At 50.0% G+C, this 22,665-nt stretch overlaps 1 protein-coding gene across 1 annotated transcript in view; it reads left to right on the top strand.

Moving 5' to 3' along the window:
• The window catches only part of LOC310750917 (uncharacterized protein), a 33,702-nt gene that overhangs the window by 8,707 nt on the left and 2,330 nt on the right, over nt 1-22,665 (top strand). The window contains 17 exon segments of the mRNA XM_083589315.1: nt 486-596; nt 1,388-1,489; nt 2,382-2,457; nt 4,535-4,662; nt 5,581-5,780; nt 9,812-9,827; nt 10,302-10,343; nt 11,361-11,459; nt 12,466-12,626; nt 13,946-14,070; nt 15,748-15,877; nt 16,454-16,602; nt 17,278-17,465; nt 19,546-19,678; nt 19,681-19,764; nt 19,767-19,873; nt 21,350-21,425. Of these exon segments, the coding sequence (XP_083445441.1) occupies nt 486-596; nt 1,388-1,489; nt 2,382-2,457; nt 4,535-4,662; nt 5,581-5,780; nt 9,812-9,827; nt 10,302-10,343; nt 11,361-11,459; nt 12,466-12,626; nt 13,946-14,070; nt 15,748-15,877; nt 16,454-16,602; nt 17,278-17,465; nt 19,546-19,678; nt 19,681-19,764; nt 19,767-19,873; nt 21,350-21,425 (1,927 nt within the window).

Here is a 22,665-nt window from a genome sequence, read left to right as displayed (position 1 = left end):
CATTTTCACCATTCATTTTGCCAACAGCCCTTTGATTTTCGGTTTTCGAACATTTCTGAAGTCAAACAGACTTATGGAACTGATTGTGTTCGAAAACTGAGGTTCCACTGTATAACAAAGGGGGGGGAAACACTATGGAAAATCGCAAATAATTTTTTTGCTCTCTTCACTATTGCCATCTGGTGTTGCGTATTTATTATAATGCATTCAAAATGCCGTTTTTGAACTAATGAAGCTGAGTCCCACGTTAGCTCCTCCTCAACTGTTCATTTTCTCTCTGCGGAAGTCCTGCTTTCTCCCAAAACTTGTCCCAAACACCGTCACTTGATTGACAAATTAACTTCCCTTCCTACATGAGTGAGGATGAGGCCAGAGGTGTCCAGGGACCACCACTGACCCTCCTCCTTCCCTCCCCAGAAGGCTCTCTACAGGTAGAGTTGGTTCCCCTGATGGACCCCCTTCTCAACGTGTCCCCCCCTCTCCAGATTTACAGCTACACGTTTGAAGTCCTGCAGACGGTTGGTTTCGACAACGACCACATCCCGGCCTTGTCTTTGGGGATCAGCCTCAGCGAGCTTCTCTCTGCCGTCTTCTGTGTGAGTGAGGGTTCTTGGGGAGAGCCGCCCCCTTTGGAACCCCAGGCATGGGGGCGGGGTGAACCTGGCCCCCCAGGTCTCTCAATCTGGCCCTCAAGGATAGGCATGTCGCAGGGAATTGCACTGTGGGGAAACTGATATCAGACCTAGGCCGACCAAGTCCAGATGTGGAGCCCAAGCACTCCTGCCAGGCCTCTCCCAAAAAAGCTCCTCAGGAGACCAGTGCTAGTAGTAGTAGTAGTAGTAATAATAATAATAATAATAATAATAATAATAATAATAATAATAATTTATTATTATTTATACCCCGCCCATCTGGCTGGGCTTCCCCAGCCACTCTGGGCAGCTTCCAAAAAATATTAAAATACTGTAATACATCAAACATTAATAGCTTCCCTAAAGAGAGCTGCCTTCAGATGTCTTCTAAAAGTCTGGTAGTTGTTGTTCTCTTTGACATCTGGTGGGAGGGCGTTCCACAGGGAGGGAGCCACTACCGAGAAGGCCCTCTGCCTGGTTCCCTGTAACTTGGCTTCTCGCAGTGAGGGAACTGCCAGAAGGCCCTTGGGGCTGGACCTCAGTGTCCGGGTAGAACGATGGGGGTGGAGACGCTCCTTCAGGTATACTGGACCGAGGCCGTTTAGGGCTTTAAAGGTCAGCACCAACACTTTGAATTGTGCTAGGAGTAGCGGGCCCTGGCAATTGCCCGCATTTGCCCCCTGCTGGCCTGAACCGGGGCTTCGTGGAACACCCCGGAGCCACTGCACAGCCCTCTGTGTCCTTTCTGTCCCCAGAGTGTCGTCATTGAGCGTTTCGGAAGAAGAGTACTGCTCTGGGGAGGTTATGGACTGATGGCCACAGTGCTGGCTGCTGTCATGCTGACCATCTCCTTGCAGGTAAGAAGCCAAAAAAAAATGGGGGTCAGGGTGTTTCCCTGTCAGCCCCTCACCTAAGATGTGGCCAGCGGTCAGTCTCTGACCAAACTAGGCTGCAAGTGACCCCAGCGCCTGGCTCAGAGTCGGGGAGGGTGAGGCTGGGACTGCTGTAAGAACTAGGTTGGTGGCCGGGAGCCCACAGGATCTGAGCCCAGAGGTTGGTGGTCAGGAGCCCAGATGCCTCACGAAAAGCCAGATTCACCAAGGGTGTGTTTCTGTGTGTATCAAGCATCTCAGCTGCACCTAAGGAAAGGCGAGAGGCCCACACAGCCCTGCAATCTGCGCCCATAGCTGTCAACCGTCCCTTATTTGGTGGGAAAGTCCCTTATCCCAGCGCCGTGTCCCGCTGCTGTCCCTTATTGATGATGTCCCTTAAATTTCCCAGGTTTCAAAGGAAGCAGCTCCTCTCCCTCCCTCCCTGCCGGCCAGGGAGGAGGGAGGCTCCAACTGTGGTGCTTGGCTGCGTTGCTCACCCAATAAGGAGTCTAAGAACGATTGGGGGGTGGAGCTTGCATGCCTTGTGCTGATCAAATCGGCCGCGTCGCCTGGGGACTCGCCTCTGCTCAGCGCTTCCCAGCGGAGAGGTGACGGTGGTTTTCCTTGCTGCATCCCCTTTGCCGGGTTGCTGCGCTGTGGGAACCACCGCTCGAGGCTTCGTTTGGCTGCTGGCTGGGCTTTCTGCCTTTGGCTCAGAAGTCGAACATACCTGTGTTCGGAAAATCCCTTATTTTGGCTGCTGATCCCTTATTTTCGAGGCTGCTGGTCCCTTATTTTCAAATCTGTAAGTTGACAGCTATGCCTGCGCCCAGGGGGAACCTCAACTCTCACAAATGAAAACGTGCTTTCATTGCAGCATTCCTTCTCCTGGATGCCCTACTGCAGCCTTGCCCTGATATTCTGCTTTGTGATCTGTTTTGGAGCCGGCCCAGGTCAGTGATGGGGCACTTGTTCATATCGATAGGCAGTTTTCCCACTCAAAGCTCTCAAAGTGAGGCACTCATCCCTCGAGAAATTTGTGGAGTAAAAACTGACTGATTAACTTTTAAAAATAATAATCAGTGTGCTCTTTGATTTCATTTGATAGCATGGCAGTAGGGGAACAAATAAGCAAAGTGCCCTGAAAGATTATTCAAATCTGGCTTCACTTGCAGTTTTAGGGCATCGAGCCAATCAAGGTTTCAGAAATTCTTGGTGAAGCACAAGACTATTTCTCAGGCTACTGTGAGCTGCCAATTCATCCTAAACATTTAACTTCACATTCTGCAGCTTATTATTTGTTATCATTATCATCTAGCTTTAGTGTTGTTTAAAATTAGCTGTGCAGTCATGAGATTTGTCCAGAATCTATTGATCTTCTCATAGACTGTAATATATTGTGGGTTGTCTCTTTGCACTAGAACATAAAATTGCAGCAAACGGATTGTATCCAGGTGGTTCTGCTTTGGCTTTGCTGCTGCTCAACCGATTGATTGCACTCAGCAGTGATTGGGGGGCAAGGGAGGGAGGGAGGAAGGGAGGAAGGGAGGAAGGAAGGAAGGAAGGAAGGAAGGAAGGAAGAAAGAAAGAAAGAAAGAAAGAAAGAAAGAAAGAAAGAAAGAAAGAAAGAAAGAAGCCAATGTCATGCTGAGGCTCCCTAGGCTGCCTGAGTGGGCCCAGGAAATTGGGGAGGACGTCCAATCCTGGCTGTAGCTGCGCCTTTGCACAAGAAACTGAGTGAGTTCCAGTGGAGCATCCAGCGCAGTGCAGGATCAGCCTCTCCACTTGCAGAGCTGGGAACTTTGCCCCTGGGTTCCTTTGGCTATGGGTCCTGGTGCATGGGGGCTTCCCTGCAGCTTAGCTACAGCCCACCAAACATATGGAACTTTCCCCAGCTGAGTGTCAGGCTTCGGGGAATTGGATCCCTCCCCCGGTGGCAGTAAATGAGCAGATCAGACGAAAGGAACGTTCTTACCAGTTAGTTTCTTTAATAATCACATCGAGGTACAAAGGAATGCATATCGCTCTAGAAATGGTGTTGCTCCCAGTTAAGGTTTACCCCTTCCATCCCCATTAATCTACCTCATTACGTCTGGTAATCTGAGCTTGTTGCCGCTGCGCTTTCTGTTCTATCACTCTCAAAGCCCGTCTAGTCTTAGGCAAAGGGGGCGGGGGTCAGGAATGCTTTCCAAGGACATGGAATCTGCCAGCTGTCTCTCTCCTGGTGTTTGCTCTTCTAGCTGCTCCTCACCCAGCATTTCCCAGCTTTTCCCCTCTGGACGATGTCCCTCTACAAACCACTGTTCTAAATCAATACCGTCTTCCTCCCACCAGGAAGGTGCAGAAAATGGGGGGCGGCTCCCACCGTTCCTCCTCAGTCCAGCCTCTGACATTGAGGCTGGGTAGGCAAAAGGAGGTCACCCCAACCCCCCTTTGGCATAAGAGCCTCCCCCATCCACAAGTGCGTCCCCCACATTCCCCCTAGAGGCAACACGGTCATGAAAAAAAGATGGCTCGTGATGTAGAGCTCAGTCGGTAGAGCATGAGGCTCTTAATGTCAGAGTTGTGGGTTCGAGACCCAAGTTGGGCAAAAGATTCCTGCATTGCAGGGGGTTGGAAAAGATGACACTCGTGGTCCCAATTCTACAATTCTATGGAAAAGGCTGGAATCTGGAGCTCAGCAGCTGTAACCTCAGGAAGACAGAAGCCCACGCTTGGAGGGCAGGGCTTGGGGGTCGTGCCAGCTGATGAGCCACCCACTGCCGGTCTCACCCCACTCCCCCACCCCCAGTTCCCCTCACTCCCCCCCGGGCCCAACACCTTCATCTCCATCACCAACAACAGCGCCATATTTTCACTTGCCACGTTCTGAGTGTCACGAAGAGTACAGCGTCTGTTCCAAGCCACTTGGCCACTGCTGGGGCATCGGAGACGGTGGGAGAGGCTCCCTCGGGTGCTCTTTGCAGCATCATTTTCTAGCCTAGTGGTGGCAGCAGGAGCAGCCCTGACCTTTGGTTCCTCCCTCCGCAGCCGGGGCCGGGGCGTCTGTGAGGATGGAGATCTTCGACCAGTCCTCCCGGTCGTCTTCCTACGTGATCAGTGGAGTCTTAAACTGGATCGGATTCTTCTCGATAGGAATGGTGTTCCCCTTCATTGTGGTAAGCGAGACTTCTCCTGATGATTCCATTCCCCTCCCTGCCCCAGTATCCTGCTTCCGCTGTGGGAAGGTGGCAGGGAAGGTGCAGCTGGGCTGCATCAATTTGCCAAAAGAGGTTTACAGGGTGGTGCGAAGTTGTCATTGCAAAGGCTAGGCCCTGCTGGGAACTGCAGGGGTCTGTATGGAGATCACCCAAGAAGCAAAGTACAGTGGTAGCTCGGGTTAAGTACTTAATTCATTCCGGAGGTCTGTTCTTAACCTGAAGGACCAGCGGCGTAGCATGGGTTGTCAGCACCCGGGGCAAGGCAAGTAATTTGCGCCCCCTAACCCGGGGCAAGGCAAGTAATTTGCGCCCCCTAACCTGCCGCCGCTGCCAGCTTCTTCTTGCTGCTGCCTGGGCTGGTCTGGTGTGGTTCTCTCCCGCGCTCAGCGCTGTGCTGGGCGGCCGCTGCACTGTCCCTCCCCCAGATAGTCCCTCGCTCTTTCTCCGCACCGCATGCCTGGCACCCACCCCCTCCACAGTGGGCGGTGACCCGGCGGCCCGGATCGGATTTGCACAGCCAGCACTGCAGTGAGAGAGAGTGAGTGAGCCAGGTAGGGGCAGAGAGCTGCGAGTGCGCCCCCCCCAGATGTTTCGCCCGGTGCGGCCGCCCCCCCCGCACCCCCCACGCTACGCCACTGTGAAGCACCACTTTAGCTAATGAGGCCTCCTGCTGCCGCCGCACCGCCGGAGCATTATTTCTGTTCTCATCCTGAAGCAAAGTTCTTAACCCGAGGTAATATTTCTGGGTTAGCGCAGTCTGTAACCTGAAGCGCATGTAACCCGAGGTACCACTGTATCCATGGAAGGAACCGATCCAGGCTTGCCTTATAATTCTGTGGGGTCGGGTTGTGTCTGTTCCCCCCCCTCCTTCTCCAGGAACGCATTCATCAGTTCAGCTTCCTCATCTTCATGGGCACTCTCTACGTTTCCGCAATCATTATTTACTTCATCCTGCCGGAGACCAAGGGGAAATCGATCCTCGAAATCCGAGAAGAGTTTGATAAACTCAATTTTAAGAAGAAGCAAGCTCTTGGCTCAGAAACGAGCTTCGCAGGAGACCCTGTGCTCTGCACCAAGCTATGACGGAGCTCTCGGGCATAAGGAGGTCAGAAAATTCTGCAGGTGAATCAGGCCCACTTAGTCCCAGCTTCCTGCTCCTAATCTAGATGCCCACACCCAGGGCCTGAGTCCATCCGCCTTGCCCGCTGGTGCTCCCCAGCCACTCGCTTTCCCTTCAGAGGCGAACTGCCCTTGTGCCTGCTTAGAAGCAAAGCCTCAAAAAGGTTTGGGGAGAGATTCATAATTATGAACAATAGCGGAACAAAAACCGATCACTGACACCAGTGAGACTGACAGTCGTGACAGGCGGAGCCTTGCCAGGAATGGCCCCTGGCTTAGGAGTCTAAGCTGCTTTTGGCTCAGCTGTGGGATTCAGAAAGCAGGTGACTATTGCTGCCATTTCAGACTGGTTTGGGGCCAATTGGTTTTAGTTATTTGGCTGCTTGGCAAGATCCTGATCCATTTCATTAGCTGGATATTTTAAAAGATGTGTTGCTCCGTTTTCCTGACTTTTGTGATATGTTGTAACTGCTATTTTATCATGCTTCGGAAGTGGTTGTACTGTGCTTCAAAGGACAATGTCCTAGAAAGCAATTTAGAGAACTCTTAAGGGGAAATAAACAAACAAACAAATAAACCAACTCCAGATCGTTTATGAACAAGTTTATAAGTCTAATGCAGAGCCTAGAGGGGCACAACTATGCTGGGCAAACGGTCCGTTCATTTCTGCTCTCTGCTGCCTCGTCTTTTAGCTAGCCACCCCTCCATAAGAGGACCGGGCTTCCCCTCCCGCAGGGGCTAATATTCCTGTTATATATTGAGTTGAATAGGATCCAAACTCATCCCATCCTCGTCGCCAGTGAAATATACTCAGAGTCGCAAAGTGATTTCATGCTCTTTATTCAGCTCATAGTGGTGAGGAGGAATGAATGAATGTCCCCTCAAAGTATCTGCTTTATATACATTATTTACACAATGGGCTGCACATGATTGGCTAATTCCGGAATTCTACTGTAAGCCAATCAGGTTGTGGATTCACTTCTATCTGGAGCATGATTGGGTGGTTCCTGACAACCAATCATACTGCTGCATTGTTCTAGGACCAATCAGACTGCTGCATTCTGAATCCTATTGTTCTAGGACCAATCAGACTGCTGCAGTTTGGATCCTATTCAACTCAATATATAACAATTCCTTTCCTGAGCAAGGGTTTGGAGTGGGTGGTGTTTAGAGTCCATCGATGGACACAAAGTGGCTCTCCCTGTGAAAGACCAGTTTTGCTGGAGTCTCTGGGGAAGTCTAATCAAATAAACCTGGTGATCGATGGAGATTGTTGGGCTGAAGCTAATGAAAATAACTTCAAAAGAGCCTAATGCAAAGTTCTGCTTCAGGCATAACAACAACAACAACAACAATAATAATAATTGTTATTATTATCTATACCCCACCCATCTGGCTGGGTTTTCCCAGCCACTGTGGGCAGCTCCCAGCAGAATATTAAAAACACAATAAAACACTGAACATTAAAAACTTCCCTAAACACGGCTGCCTTTAAATGTCTTCTAAAAGTCAGATAGTTGTTTATTTCCTTGACATCTGATGGGTGGACGTTCCACAGGGTGGGCGCCACTACCGAGAAGGCCCTCTGCCTGGTTCACTGTAGCCTGGCTTCTCGCAGTGAGGGAACCGCCAGAAGGCCCTCAGCGCTGGACCTCAGTGTCTGGGCTGAATGGGGGTGGAGACGCTCCTTCAGGTATACTGAGTATTTGCAGGCAGGAGGAGTGTGGATGATACAATTGAGGCTCATCCACACTGACATTTGCCCTGTGATTTCTAGTCACAGGTCTGAGGGGTTCTTCTTTTGCCCTGCAATGTCATACCCCGCAACTGTCCCTATTGTCCCAGGACATCCCGAAATTACAGAACTCGGGTGTTTTTTAGCAGATGGAGGTTTGTTCTGATTTGGCAGTAAACAGCAGGTTTCCCCAGAAAAAGCTATGGGGAAAGCTGAAACCTCTCAGACACATCACTAGGAATCCTGGGACAAAACGGAAGTGTGGCTGAGCCCGAGATTTTGCAGCAGAGCACCAATGGTCTATTTACAACTACAGTGGTACCTTGGTTCTCAAACACCTTGATGCTCAAACAACTTGGAAGCCAAACACCGAAAACCTGAAAGTTAAGTGTTCTGGTTTGCGAACTGTTTTCGGAAGCCGAACGTGCTCCATTTTGAGTGTTATACTTCCGTTTTGAGTGTTCCGCTTCTGATTTGAGTGTTACCCTGATGTCTGTCTGCTTTTGCTATTTATTTTGCGTTTTTGTTTTTATGGCTCTTTTTTGTTTTTGTTTTTGTGACTGTGGAACTGAGTTCAGCTACTGATTGATTGATTGATTGATTGTGTGACTGCAGTACATTGAATATTGTTTTCATTTTATGGATCAATGGTCTCTTTGGATAGTAAAATTTATGTTAAACTGCTGTTTTAGGGGTCGTTTTTAAAAGTCTGGAACGGATTAATCCATTTTGCATTACTTTCCATGGGAAAGCGCGCCTTGGTTTTAGAACGTTTTAGTTTAGGAACAGACTTCCAGAACGGATTAAGTTTGAGAACCAAGGTACCACAGTAACAAAATTTTCCCGGGGCAGAAGTGCAGCCCGACTGAATTTATACAATTTGAGGATGGCAAACTGCCAAAGCCCCTTTCCCCAAGTCTGGGGGGCGTTCACATGAGCTCACTGCCTTTTGAGGATGTAATTGGTCGTGGACACCCACGGCTGGTTGATCTATTTAGCTTTGCGGTTCCAAACTTTGCACAGGAAACGAAATTAATCCATTAATTGAAAACCTGCATAGTAATTTTTAACTTCGAGTAATTGGTGCCTGCTGATGGTTTTGGCAAGATAGCGACGAGAGAGAGAGAGAGAGAGAGAGAGAGAGAGAGAGAGAGAGAGAGAGGTTTGAGAAGCAGCCCATGTTGCATCCCATTGAAATTGAAAAGAGCCGGCTTTTGATCAATTGGTAGCACCACCCACACCTGTGAGGGTCTTTGAATCGGAGATGGGGAGCTTCTTCTCTAACCTGGTGAGTACCTCCTTCTTCATAACCCATAGCTATTTTACATTTTTTTAAAAATCCTCAAAAGTTACTCATAGAGCAAAAATCGAAACCATAAATATTGATCGATAAAGCAAATAACAGAATTCGTGTTTTAAAAAGCCACTCAAATATGAGCATTTTGGAGTATGGTCTGACCAGCAATGCAAAATGTTTGCCCTTGGCAAGGAAGGGTGGGGCAGCAGTAATGGGGAGCAGCGCTCTGTGTGAGATAGAATCATAGAGTTGGAAGAGACCACAAGGGCCATCGAGTCCAACCCCCTGCCAAGCAGGAAACACCATCAGAGCACTCCTGACATATGGTTGTCAAGCCTCTCCTTAAAGACCTCCAAAGAAGGAGACTCCACCACACTCCTTGGCAGCAAATTCCACTGTCGAACAGCTCTTACTGTCAGGAAGTTCTTCCTAATGTTTAGGTGGAATCTTCTTTCTTGTAGTTTGGATCCATTGCTCCGTGTCCGCTTCTCTGGAGCAGCAGAAAACAACCTTTCTCCCTCCTCTATGTGACATCCTTTTATATATTTGAACATGGCTATCATATCACCCCTTAACCTCCTCTTCTCCAGGCTAAACATGCCCAGCTCCCTTAGCCGTTCCTCATAAGGCATCGTTTCCAGGCCTTTGACCATTTTGGTTGCCCTCCTCTGGACACGTTCCAGTTTGTCAGTGTCCTTCTTGAACTGTGGTGCCCAGAACTGGACACAGTACTCCAGGTGAGGTCTGACCAGAGCAGAATACAGTGGCACTATTACTTCCCTTGATCTAGATGCTATACTCCTATTGATGCAGCCCAGAATTGCATTGGCTTTTTTAGCTGCCGCGTCACACTGTTGGCTAAGGTTACCAAATTTTTTTCAATGAATCCGGGGACACTTTTCAACTTCAATGGATTTTGTATGGGGACTGATTTGTAAATCCGGGACTGTCCCCAGGAAACAGGGATGTTTGGTAACCTTAGTGTGAGACCCACTTGAGGATTTGGTTGTGGGGGTCTTTGTAGCAGCAGCATCTAGAATCTGACACATGAGTTGCGTCGCACTGGACTTTCACGGCAACCATGGCATCCTATGGGAACAGGGTACTGGATATGTTTTCTCCCCTTGGATGGTGTGACACCTCCTGCCCTCACTTTCTGACCCACAGCTCCCCCCCCCCCCCCCGTGTGTCCTGCCTGCCTTGGATAGTCAGGGTGGTCCTTTGCCTCAATTGGTGATGCTGCAGTTGCCGTGGTGATTTCAGGTCCTCCACTCCCCAGGCCTCTTGTCACCATTTAGGCCTCTGTTGCAGAGAGAGGACTGAGATTGCAGTCACGGGGGGGGGGCAGTACCTGACCTGGAGCCCCCAGCTCATGTCTCCAGGTTTTGAGAAATCCTACCTGCACAAACGCGGGTGGCGCTGTGGGTTAAACCACAGAGCCTAGGACTTGCCGATCAGAAGGTCGGCGGTTCGAATCCCCGCAACGGGGTGAGCTCCCGTTGAGTACAAGTAGATAAATAGGTAGTGCTCTGGCGGGAAGGTAAACGGTGTTTCCGTGCGCTGCTCTGGTTCGCCAGAAGCGGCTTAGTCATGCTGGCCACATGACCCGGAAGCTGTACGCCAGCTCCCTTGGCCAATAAAGCGAGATGAGCGCCGCAGCCCCAGAGTTGGACACGACTGGACCTCATGGTCAGGGGTCCCTTTACCTTTACCTGCACGAAATTATTTTCTCTCTCTCCGATGAGGCTGGGTGCAAGTGGTAGAAGATGGATGTGCTGCTTTTTGGGAAGGTGGATGGCTTCCTTCTGGCTGAGGCAGAGCAAGAGGCCTGTTTTCTCCTGGCCATGGCAGCAGACCCCCTTCATTGTCCTTCCTTTTTCAAAGGAAAATATCTGGCCAGTTCCTTTCATCCCAAATAGGGCCTACATCTTACCATTAGAGGGCAGCAGATATAAGAAGAAAAAAATATATAAGGGGGTCCCTTGTTAACACGCCTCAGGGGTCTGAGGGAAGCCAGGTCAAGAATTATGAAACTTTTCATATCATCATAGACAATATGTCATTACTGGCCAGCTATTCATCATGTGCAGTGGTACCTCAGGTTAAGTACTTAATTCGTTCCGGAGGTCCGTTCTTAACCTGAAACTGTTCTTAACCTGAAGCACCACTTTAGCTAATGGGGCCTCCTGCTTCTGCCGCACCGCCGGAGCCTGATTTCTGTTCTTATCCTGAAGCAAAGTTCTTAACCTGAGGCACTATTCCTGGGTTAGCGGAGTCTGTAACCTGAAGCGTATGTAACCCGAGGTACCACTGCACTATAGAATTAATTACCAAATCCATTTTTTTTTATTAAAAAAAATGAAAATACTCGTGGTAAATTCCAGCATTTGAACATTTGGCTTTGTTCATTTGCCAATTCTGTAGAATTTTTCTGAGAACTGCTGTGTATTTTTCCCACTGTGAGGCACCAGGAGATGCCCTTCTGGATATGTTTTGTCTTTACAGATTCAATATCGTGGATTGTTCCAGATGATCTTTGTTCTGGGCATAGGTGGCAGCTTCCCATATGGGTTTCACATTTCTGTGATCAACTACCCCTCGCTGGTAAGCCAAAACCTGTCCTGCATTCCTTAGGTTGGAACTGTCAAGGCCACAAGAGGGGAGCCTTGAACTGAGTGAGATCATCAGCGGCATTCCTTTTTCACTGAATGGCAGTGTGATAGGAATTTTATGGTCTTAAAGATATGGTAATGTTCATAAGTATAACAACCAAGCACATATATAGATCAGCACAGGAAGGCCAACCTGGAACCATTTTGATTCCTGAACTGACCAAATCTTTTCTCTGCAAGGTCAAAATGGAAAAGCCTCCCCATTGTCTTTTCCTTCACCAATCCTGTCTTAAGGATATGTCTGTTTGAATAGGGTGTGAGCCTGTGACCTGGTCCAGGAACTAAGTATTTATCATTACAAAAGACTGGCCAGGCTATCCAGGAAATCCAATCAAGTAACCTGCCAGACAGGAGATAAACAACAACAGGAGAAAAACAATATTAAAATTTCTGTGATGTAGGTGTGATGTATCTGAGTGGTGGTCTTAGGTTACACCCCTTCTGTGATGTATGTATGATGTTTCTGGGGGTGGTCTTGATCTACAGGGTGGCAATTTCAAAAGTCTTTATAAGGCCTTGCACGCCAATGTTCTGGGTTCCTCCTCCTTTCCTGCGGGTGAGGGGAGCACCCTGTTGCAACAGATCAATAAAGATCAAGCTTACTAGCTGCTTTGCTTCTCAATATTCTCTGGTTGGCCTCTGTTATTTCCTCCTACCAATAGGGAACCTATGTAAGGACTCTATATGGGCTCTTGGATACCCCATAAGGGAAAAGGGCAATTTTTGTTTACAACAGCAGCACGATGTTACGTTTTGAATTGAATTGTTGCACATCTCGATGTTATTTAGTTGAATTACTTACACGCTGCCCATCTGACTGGGTTGCCCCAGCCATTCTGGGCGGCTCCCAACAAAACATCAGAAAGACACCCTTATTGTTCGTATTGTAAGCCAAAGGAAATAGATGCACAATGAATATTTTGTTTGTTTGCTTGCAGTACATCAAAAAATTCATCAACGAGACCTGGCTGGAGCGGCATGGCTCCCCTCTCCCGCAAGAGACCATCCTCTTGCTGTGGTCCTTCATCGTTTCCATCTATGGCATAGGGGGCCTCTTGGGAAGCGTCTGCTGTGGGTACCTGACCACAAAATATCGGAAGTAAGTCTTTCCCTAAGGCGATGTGTGGCTTCCGTGCACATCTAAATCTATGACATAGGGTTCAAGCCCACCAGGGCGATGCCCTGGAAGTTGGTGTGGGAGGGTCTGAGTCAGAGAAATGCCTCTTATTCTCAGTCCTAGAAAAAGCAAAACAAGCACACATTTCCTGTTGTTGCTGTACTCAATAAACACACAAGACATAACCAGCTGTACTTTTGAATAAATAAGGTATACTATTCACTGCATCAAATTGTAGATTTCAACGGAAGTCTCATAACTTCATATACAACTGTGTGTGTGTGTGTGTGTGCTTTATTGATTCCGAAAAGAAAACAGTCAACAGTTTTTTAAAAAAACACATTACAAAAAAATACAATAGTTTCGTAATACATATATTCTTCTTCTACTACTTTGTTTCTTTATTGTTTTATTCACAATAATGTACATTCTTTACAACAGACAATTCCAAAATAAAATCAATATAGCAAACCCCCTCGTCTTTCCTTTCGTGTTCAAGCCTCTCATTCCTCTCCTCTCCTCTCTTTTTTTTTCCGTATCAGAATCTCAGAGGTAGTACCTGGTGCTCTTTAATATGCTGTTTCTCTCTATCCTGTATTCATCGCAAGTCTTCTGGTCGCAACTTTTGTAAATCACCACATGGTGAGCCCCCTTTCTCTTTAAACATCTTTCTTTGTAACCGTGCTTGCCTAAAATTATATTTTCCAGCTACCTCCATGTTTAATTTTAATAATCTAAAGCTCTGAGGTAGCTTCGTGTGGCATCAGTTTTATAACTGAAAAACCTGGTGCTATCTTCGTCGGGTCCAAAGGCGTCTCGCAGACAAGAGTGGATCCAGTTTGGCGCTGAGGTTCTTCTGCTCTCTTTCACACTATTAAAGTACTGGTATTTAATCAGTGCTGGAGCAGCAGAAAACCGCTTCTTCCTGCGCAGCTCTGTGCATTCAATTGGATACCTCCTTTCCCATTTTTCCCAGGGGGGTGAACAATAAGCACAAGGTGTTTGCCCCCCACCTGAGAGTCACCTGTATCCCAGGTGCAAATCAGGCCATGAGGTAAGTCCAAGTCCCTTTGTTGTTGGCGGGAGCAGTTGAGCTGTTGCTCTAAGGAAGGCATAGGCAAACTCAGCCCTCCAGCTGTTTTGGGACTACAACTCCCATCATCCCTAGCTAACAGGACCAGTGGTCAGGGATGATGGGAATTGTAGTCTCAAAACATCTGACGGGCCGAGTTTGCCTACGCCTGCTCTAAGGTCCCTGTGTCTGCCTGCCTTTCTCACCTTGATTCCGCCTTCCATTACAGAAAGAAATGCCAGATGTTCACCAACTTGATCATGCTAGCGGCTGCATCACTCATGGGTTTCAGCAAGATGGCCGGGTCCTTCGAGATGATCCTCCTGGGGCGCTTTCTCTACGGAGTCGGCATCGGTATGAGCAGCAAAGTCACCACAACCTTCCGGGGGCATTTTGTTTTCGTTCCTTCATCAGTCTCGTCTTCTTTTTAAATCACAGTGGTACCTTGGTTCTCAAACTTAATCCCTTCCAGAAGTCCATTCCAAAACCAAAGCGTTCCAAAACCAAGGTGTGCTTTCCCACAGAACGTAATGCAAAACGAATTCATCCATTCCAGACTTTTAAAAACAACACCTAAAGCAGCAATTTCACATGAATTTTACTATCTAACGAGACCATTGATCCATAAAATGAAAGCAATAATCAATGTTATAAAATAAATAAGACAATATTGTAGATGATAAAGGTTAAAAAAAAAATTTCTTACCTGCACTGATGATAGTCATTGTTTGGTTGGGAGGCTTTTATCCATTTCCTCAGTCACACAATCAATCAATCAGTAGCTGAACTGGGTTCCACACAGTCACAAAAACAGATTAACCAAAAAAGCCTCAAAAACAAAAACGCAAAATAAATAGGAAAAACAAAAGCGCCACACTTAATCTGTTCTGGAAGTCCATTTGACTTCCAAAATGTCTGAAAACCAAGACACAGCTTCTGATTGGTACAGGCACCCCAGAAACAATAGCTGACAGCCACATTGGACATTCGGCTTCCGAAAAATGTTCAAAAACCGGAACATTTACTTCCGGGTTTTCGGTGTTTGAGAACCAAGGCGTTTGAGAACCCAGGTACCACTGTACTACACTGGTCTTTTAAATTGGTCTTTAAAGCATTTCTTATCAGAAATTCCAGTGGCAGGAGGGAGATGCAGGGGGCTGGTTCCTTTGGAGATGCTATAAGTCAAGATGCATTGTTTGTGCAGGCAGAGAATCCTGCCCAGCCTTCCCCAATTTTTGCAGTCTCTTTAGCTTAAAGGTAAAGGGAACCCTGACCATTAGGTCCAGTCGTGACCGTCAGTGGCGTAGCGTGGGTTGTCAGCACCCGGGGCAAGGCAAGTAATTTGCACCCCCTAACCCGTGGATTTGCGCCCCCTAACCCTAACCCCCAGATGTTGCGCCCGGTGCGGCCGGCCCCCCCTGCACCCCCCCACGCTACGCCACTGGTGACCGACTCTGGGGTTGCGGGACTCATCTTGCTTTATTGGCTGAGGGAGCCGGCGTACAGCATCTGGGTCATGTGGCCAGCATGACTAAGCCGCTTCTGGCAAACCAGAGCAGCGCACGGAAACGCCGTTTACCTTCCCGCCAGAGTGGTACCTATTTATCTACTTGCACTTTGACCTGCTTTCGAACTGCTAGGTTGGCAGGAGCAGGGACCGAGCAACGGGAGCTCACCCCGTCGCAGGGATTTGAACCGCCGACCTTCTGATCAGCAAGCCCTAGGCTCAGTGGTTTAACCTACAGCGCCACCCGCGTCCCCTCTTAACCTGGTCCATTTGGCAGAACTCAACCGAGGGTGGTTGACCCTGGAAACCTAGATGGATGAGCTTCAAGGCACTTGGGCTGGGCTGTGGAGCAGGGAGCAGGTTGCAGACCTGCTAAGACATGACCCGGCTACATGCCTGTCAGATGCAACAGCTGCCAATAATAATTCGTTTGAGTTGACCTTGAACCTGGAGACAGTGAAACCGGGTGGTTTTGCAGGTTTCTTCACTGTGTTTCTCTATCATTCCCCCCACTCTTTCCCAAGGGTTTTCCTTCAACATACACCCTCAATACGTGGGAGAGATCTCTCCAAAGAAGCTGCGCGGATTTACAAATGCCACAGTGGCTGTTTTCTTGACCCTCGGGAAAGTCTCGGGACAAGTAATGGGCTTGGGGTAAGTGCAGCTCCTCTGTGCTGCCTGAAAGAGGCTCGAGAACAGTGTGGCCGAAAGCCTTTGTTGATTTTGATTGTGTTGAATAAAAATCACATGAACTTAAATTAGAACCTTGGGTTCCAAAGCTGCATGCTTTGGGTTTGGGACTTTGAATTCTGGGCTGCTCAAAAGAATGTGTGGGTTTCAGAGGAGGGACTGGGGGCCTGTGCTCCTGTTGGGGGGGGCTGTCCTGTGATGATGACACCCCCCTGCAGTGGCGTGAGGTCAGTGGACTACAGGGACTAGGCTAGTCCCCTAGATGTTCCCCTGGTGTCTCCTTCCCAAAGTCCGAGAAGCTTCTGCCTGGCTTAAGGAGGGAGGAGCGATGCTCCGATTGGTCCAAGAGCCCTTCCACCATCTTCCCAAAGCTCACTTGGCTTTGGGAAGGAGGCAGGAGGGTGCCAGCATCCTGTCAGAGGCCTGGCACCTCCTTCCCCAAAGCCAGGATGCTCCTAACCAGCTTAGGAAGGGGAGGCACTTACAAAAAAAACCACTGTACGCCATTGTCCCCTGACTTCCTCCTTCTGTTCTCTGCAGGGAAATGTTGGGCAGTGACTTCTTGTGGCCTTTGCTACTGGCTTCCAGTGGGCTCACTGCAGTGGTCCAGCTACTGACCCTCCCTTGCTTCCCCGACTCCCCATCCTACCTTCTGATCCAGAAAGGCAATGAAGAAGCCTTCATGAAAGGTAGGAGCCCCGTGCCATCTGGACAGATCAGGCAGGCTGGCAGGCTGGCTGGCAGCAGCAGGGCTGATACAAGCTGGCTCCAGGGTTGCCCATGACTTTGAGCAGGGTTCGCAAATGCCAGAAGTGGATTTAGAGCAGCATGACTGGTTCTGCCGGGCATCTAGTCTAGGGGGCACTGCAGGGCACTGCAATTGCGACATAGTGAATTGAGCAAAACAGAAGGCAAGAGACTGAACGATGAGGGTGGAGACGCTCCTTCAGGGCTACTGGGCCAAGGCCATTTAAGGCTTTAAAGGTCAGCACCAACACTTTGAACTGTGCTCGGAAACATACTGGGAGTCAATGTAGGTCATTCAGGACTGGTGTTATATGGTCTTGGCGGCCACTCCCAGTCACCAGTCTAGCTGCCGCGTTCTGGATTAGTTGTAGTTTCCAGGTCACCTTCAAAGGTAGGCCCACGCAGAGTGCATTGCAGTAGTCCAAGCGGGAGATAACCAGAGCATGCACCACTCTGGCCAGACAGTCTGCAGGCAGGTAGGGTCTCATCCTGCGTACCAGGTGGAGCTGGTAGAGAGCTGCCCTGGTAGTCATGGATTGATCTGCCCCTTGAGCTGATCCAAGGGTCACTTTGGGTGGAGCCAGGCCTATTCTTCCTTCCTTCCTTCCGTACCGCAGCCATCAAGCAGCTCTGGGGCGAAGGTGACCACCAAGCGGAGATTGAGGACCTCAAGAAGGAGAAGTCCGCCGTGGCCACCACCAAGAGCCTGCGCGTCCTGGAGCTGATGAAGGCCCGCTCCTTCCGCTGGCAGCTCTACGTGATGATCACAGTCATGACCACCTTGCAGCTCTGCGGCATCAACGCAGTTGAGTCTTTGCTTCCTGGGGGACGCGGAGGCTTCCAGGGGAGTCACACAGCCTTTTGGATCAAGCAGACTTTACAACAGGGAACAGCTATGGTGGCTCTTCTCCAGGTGCTGCTGGACTCCAACTCCCATCAGCCTCTGCACCCAGCAGGACAAGGATGATGGGACTTGTAGTCCAGGGACATCTGGAGGACCACAGGCACCAGCAAAGGAGAGTCTACTTGCTCCCTGGTGGGGAGCAGAAGGGTTGCTGTGACCCAACCCAGCCATGGCCAGTCTGTGGCTGGATCTACACTCACCTGTAAAATGTAATTAGAAAAATATTAGAAATACTGTTCTAAAATGGCAGTTTCTTTTCCAAAAGATCCACCTGGTTTAAGATAGTTAGTAGCTCTGCAGTACCCTCTGCTGTCACATTTTCATAACGCATGACTAATATGACCCTTAAGGGACGCGGGTGGCGCTGTGGGTTAAACCACAGAGCCTAGGACTTGCCAACCAGAAGATTGGCGGTTTGAATCCCCACAATGGGGTGAGCTCCCGTTGCTCGGTCCCTGCTCCTGCCAACCTAGCAGTTCGAAAGCACGTCAAAGTGCAAGTAGATAAATAGGTACCGCTCCGGCGGGAAGGTAAATGGCATTTCCATGCGCTGCTCTGGTTCGCCAGAAGCGGCTTAGTCATGCTGGCCACATGACCCGGAAGCTGTACGCCGGCTCCCTCGGCCAATAAAGTGAGATGAGCGCCGCAACCCCAGAGTCGGCCACAACTGGACCTAATGGTCAGGGGTCCCTTTACCTTTAATATGACCCTTACATTTTGAAGCGTTTTCTTAACCCTTTCCTAACGTTATAAACCATGAGTGTCGATCCGCCCTGTGTCTGCAGGCTCAGCAGGCAGGTCAGCTCACGCAGGGTGGGCCCAATATATTTTGCCGCCTGAGGCAGAGCAAAAGATGCCGCTGTCCCCCTCCAACATACACACACACCAGTCAAGGCGCAGAGAACAAAAGGCCAGCCAAGTGATTTGAGGGGCCTTGATCCCATCCGCCTCCTGCTTTGAGTCATTTGCACGAGCAGCAGTGGTTATGCATTATCTACATCCTTCTGGCTGGAGACCTTTCTTCCTGGAGGCTTCCTTGATAGCTCAGTCAGTAGAACGCGAGACTCTTAATCTCAGGGTTGTGGGTTTGAGACCCACATTGCGCAAAAGATTCCTTCATTGGCAAGAGGCTGGGCTAGATTACTCTCCAGTTCTAGGAGTCTATGATTCTATAAGTGGAGACAAATCTGGGGCGGATGTGAGTGCCAAGGAGCTGTTGCCTGAAAACAACAACAACAAGGCCATATCCAAAGCCCCACGCCAGTTCTCTGGAGGGAGGGGTATATGGTCCCTGTATTGCAGGGGGCTGGACTAAATGAACTGTCAGGTGATGGTGTGGTTACTCGAGAGCAAACAGGCAAGACTCCGACCTGTCTTTTCCAGGCTTTATTCTTAGTGCAAACTATTTACAGTGAAGAGCATCGCAAGTTCATGTCTGGCTCAGTTGCTAGCAGAATCTGGGAGTGGTCAGTTCTTGTCCCTTCCCCAGCATAGCAGTTGCGTGACCCCCAACCTTCTCCTCCCCTCCCTGCGCCGAAACCTACTGCGCAGAATGGGCGCTGGCAAAGGGGTACTTCCCTCCCCTCCGGTTTGCTCAGGCTCAGTGTTGAGGCTCTCCCTAGCATCCCCTGGTCCCACCACCTCCTCTCCACTGGAGGTGGGGCTTTCCTCCTCGCCAGAGGAGGAACTGCTTCGCAAGATTTTCGGAGGTTCCCTATAACACAACTGCCCTTCCACCTCTCGCCTCTGAACTGATGGCAGTTCCCTGACATGAACCTTGGGTTCCTTCCCAACTCTGCAGTTTCTATGATTCTGTGGTAGGCAGGGAGGTGTCCGTGCTGTGTGTACCGCAGGCCACCTGCCTTCTAACAGAAGGGAACGGGGACAGGCAGGGAGCCTCTGCACACATGGAGCTCTGCAGGCAAAAACGTCTCCTGCAAACTAGCCCCACGTCTCCTCATCTTCTTCCTGCCTTTTCCAGATCTATTTCTACTCCTTTGAAGTCTTCCGCACAGCCAGGTTTGAAGAGGAGCTCGTTCCGTACATCGCTTTGGGCGTGGGGATGTGTGAGTGCCTCTCGTCCATCCTGTGCGTAAGTTCAAGGGGGGGAGCACAGCTGGTGCTCCCAAAATGGGGAGAGTCCCTCATGTATTTCCCCAGCCCCTAGCAAGGTCGTCTGAGGTTCCCTTCCTTTTGCTGCCTTCCAGAGTTCCCTCATTGAGCGCTTTGGACGGAAGCTTCTGCTCTGGGGGGGCTACGCTGCGATGGTCCTGGTCCTGGCTCTGCTCACCCTGACCCTCTCGCTCCAGGTAAGGAGGTTGGGGGTCCTCTAAGATGTGGGGCAGCAGTGGTGTGAAAGGGAAGAGAGCAGTTGGGTTAGATTACTGCCATGCTGAAATATACTCAGAGTCCTGTAGTGATTTCATGCTCCTTATTGCAGCTTGTAAAACAGTGATTGACTTGCCCCACAAACCTCAGGGTCTTATATACTTTATTTACACAATGAGTCCCGTCTGATTGGCTGATTCTGCTTCCCTCCTGGAGCCTGATTGGTCTTTTCTTGCAGGCCGTTGCTGCATTCTACGATCCTACCAGCCTAATGGTATTATGTACTGAAGTTCTCACCCTGAGCCAGCAGGGGGATACTGTAGATAGTTTTCACTCAGGTCCACACATGCAAATAAGGGATTGAAAGTGACATTCAGTGATTGGATAGTTACCGAAAATGGTTACTGTTGCATTGTAGTGGAGCTCTATATAAGCAGGCTGGCTGAACCCTTCAGTTCAGTTCTGTTCTGTGAATAAACAAGAGCTGTTTGAAGAATCGCTGTGTCGTCTGATATGTTCACCCACAACTTAACAAATAGGCTGATTAACTCCCTCCTGGAGCCTGATTGGTCTTCTCCTGCAAGCCAATCAGTTGTTGCATTCTAGGATCCTACTTGCCTATTGTTCTAGGATCCAAGCTTAGTACATAACACATGCGTTATACACAGGGGTGCCTCTGTAGATGGTTTGGAAACTTCAGCTGGTGCAGAATTCAGTGGCCATGTTGCTCACTGGAGTGAGACAGTTTGAGCATATTTCACCGATCCTGGTCCAACTGCACTGGCTACCAATTAGTTTCCAGGCCCAATTCAAAGTGCTGGCTTTGACATATAAAGCCTTAAATAGTTCAAGACCGCAATACTTCAAGGACCGCCTCCTTCCTTATGAACCTACCTGAGATCATCTTCTGAGGCCCTCCTTCATGTGCCTCCTCCTTGAGAGGTCCAGAGGGTGGCAACACGAGAACAGGGCCTTCTCTGCAGTGGCTCCCCATCTGTGGAATGCTCTCCCCAGGGAAGTTTGCCTGGTGCCTTCATTATACACTTTTAGGTGCCAGGCAAAAACATTCCTTTCAAACCAGACCTTTGGTTGATCTGATTGACATCCTATGCTCTTTTAAAATGTGTTTTTTTGTGGGGGGCTATTGGGTTGTTGTTTTTATTTTTTTATTATGTATTTTGTGGTTTTATATCTTGATTTTATTCTGTGAACCACCTAGAGAGCCCCCGGGTATAGGTATATAAATAATAATAATAATAATAATAATAATAATAATAATAATAATGGACACAGCTCAGAAGCCTCCTTAAGACGTCTCTCTCTGCCCCTGGCCCTCAAGGGACTGGCACCCCCAGGAGCCCACTTGGGCACCCCCAATTCTCCTCTGCTTGCCTTTGCAACAGGAAGCATTGAATCCTTCTACTCCCGCTTAGAGGACCCTTTTCTTCTCTTCCCAGCACCGTTTCTTCTGGATGCATCACTTCAGTGTGGTCCTCATCTTCCTCTTTGTGCTCTTCTATGGGATTGGGCCTTGTGAGTACCTCCGGGGGCGAGGGTGGGGGAAAGGTCCCTGGCAGCCCCATCCAGGAAGGGACGCAAGCAGGCTGCTAGGAGGGCGATGGATGGAGCCTGGGGGAGCCTGGCATGCAAGGAGGGAAGGCTCGCAAATGCATGGTCCACACGCATGGCCTTGCCACTCCTGTACTGCGGTGTGCACTGGGTGTTTGTGGGACAGCGGGTGGGGCTGTGGTCTAAACCACTGAGCCTCTTGGGCTTGCTGATCGGAAGGTCGGCGGTTCGAATCCCCGCAACTGAGTGAGCTCCCATTGCTCTGTCCCAGCTCCTGCCAACCTAGCAGTTTGAAAGCACACCAGTGCAAGTAGATAAATAGGTACCGCTGCGGCGGAAAGGTAAACGGCGTTTCCGTGCGCTCTGCTTTCTATCACAGTGCTCCATTGCACCAGAAGTGGTTTAGTCCTGCTGGCCACATGACCCAGAAAGCTGTCTGTGGACAAACGCCGGCTCGCTTGTCCTGAAAGCAGAGATGAGCCCTGCACCCCATAGTCGCCTTTGACTGGACTTACCTTTTTTCCTTATTGGGGTGTGTCCAACCAGGCCCAGATCCATATGCAGGTGTGGGAGCGTCCAGCTCCTACTGGGCCAAATCCTTCCAACTCAGCACCTGCTGTTGAGAGGTTGGGGTGAGGCATGTCCAGGCATCTGGTCAGGTCTCTGCCAATCCTGACATCTGTGGGTGCTGGGTGGGTGGTGCAGAGGCGGTTGGTGGCACCCAGCCCACACTGGCCTCTGGCAAAGCAGCCACTCATCCACCCCCAGAGGGCCTGGTCGGGGTGGGTGAGGTTAAAGGCACAGTGAGGTCTCCAAGCGGCAATGGCGTATTGTGGGGGGTGCAGGGGGGGCCGGCCGCACCGGGCGCAACATCTGGGGGGGCGCGCTCGCCGCCTCCGGAGTCGCCGAAGAGCCTCGGGCGCAGGCTGTAGCAGAGCCCCATGTCTCGTGGAACCGACGAGCTGTGCACACGTCCGGGCTGAAGGCGTCCGGCAGGCAGCGGCTCTCAGCGCTCACTGCAGTCCCCACGCGTCAGGGCTGCGGAGGGCGCGCCAGGCAGCCCCTCCTCACAGCCCCGCCGCCGCCGCTGCTGCTGCAGCTGCAGCTGCTGGGCCATGTTGCATTTTCCTCGCCTCTCTACCCTCCTCCTCCTCCAGGCAAGCGGCGTCGTTTGGGCGGCAGCGCCAGCGGCAGCTCGCCTCAG

Source organism: Podarcis filfolensis (genome assembly GCF_964270895.1).
Source record: "Podarcis filfolensis genome assembly, chromosome: 16".
NCBI lineage: Eukaryota > Metazoa > Chordata > Lepidosauria > Squamata > Lacertidae > Podarcis > Podarcis filfolensis.
Note: the sequence above shows the minus strand (reverse complement) of the source record. Positions and strands in the feature narration are given on the sequence as shown.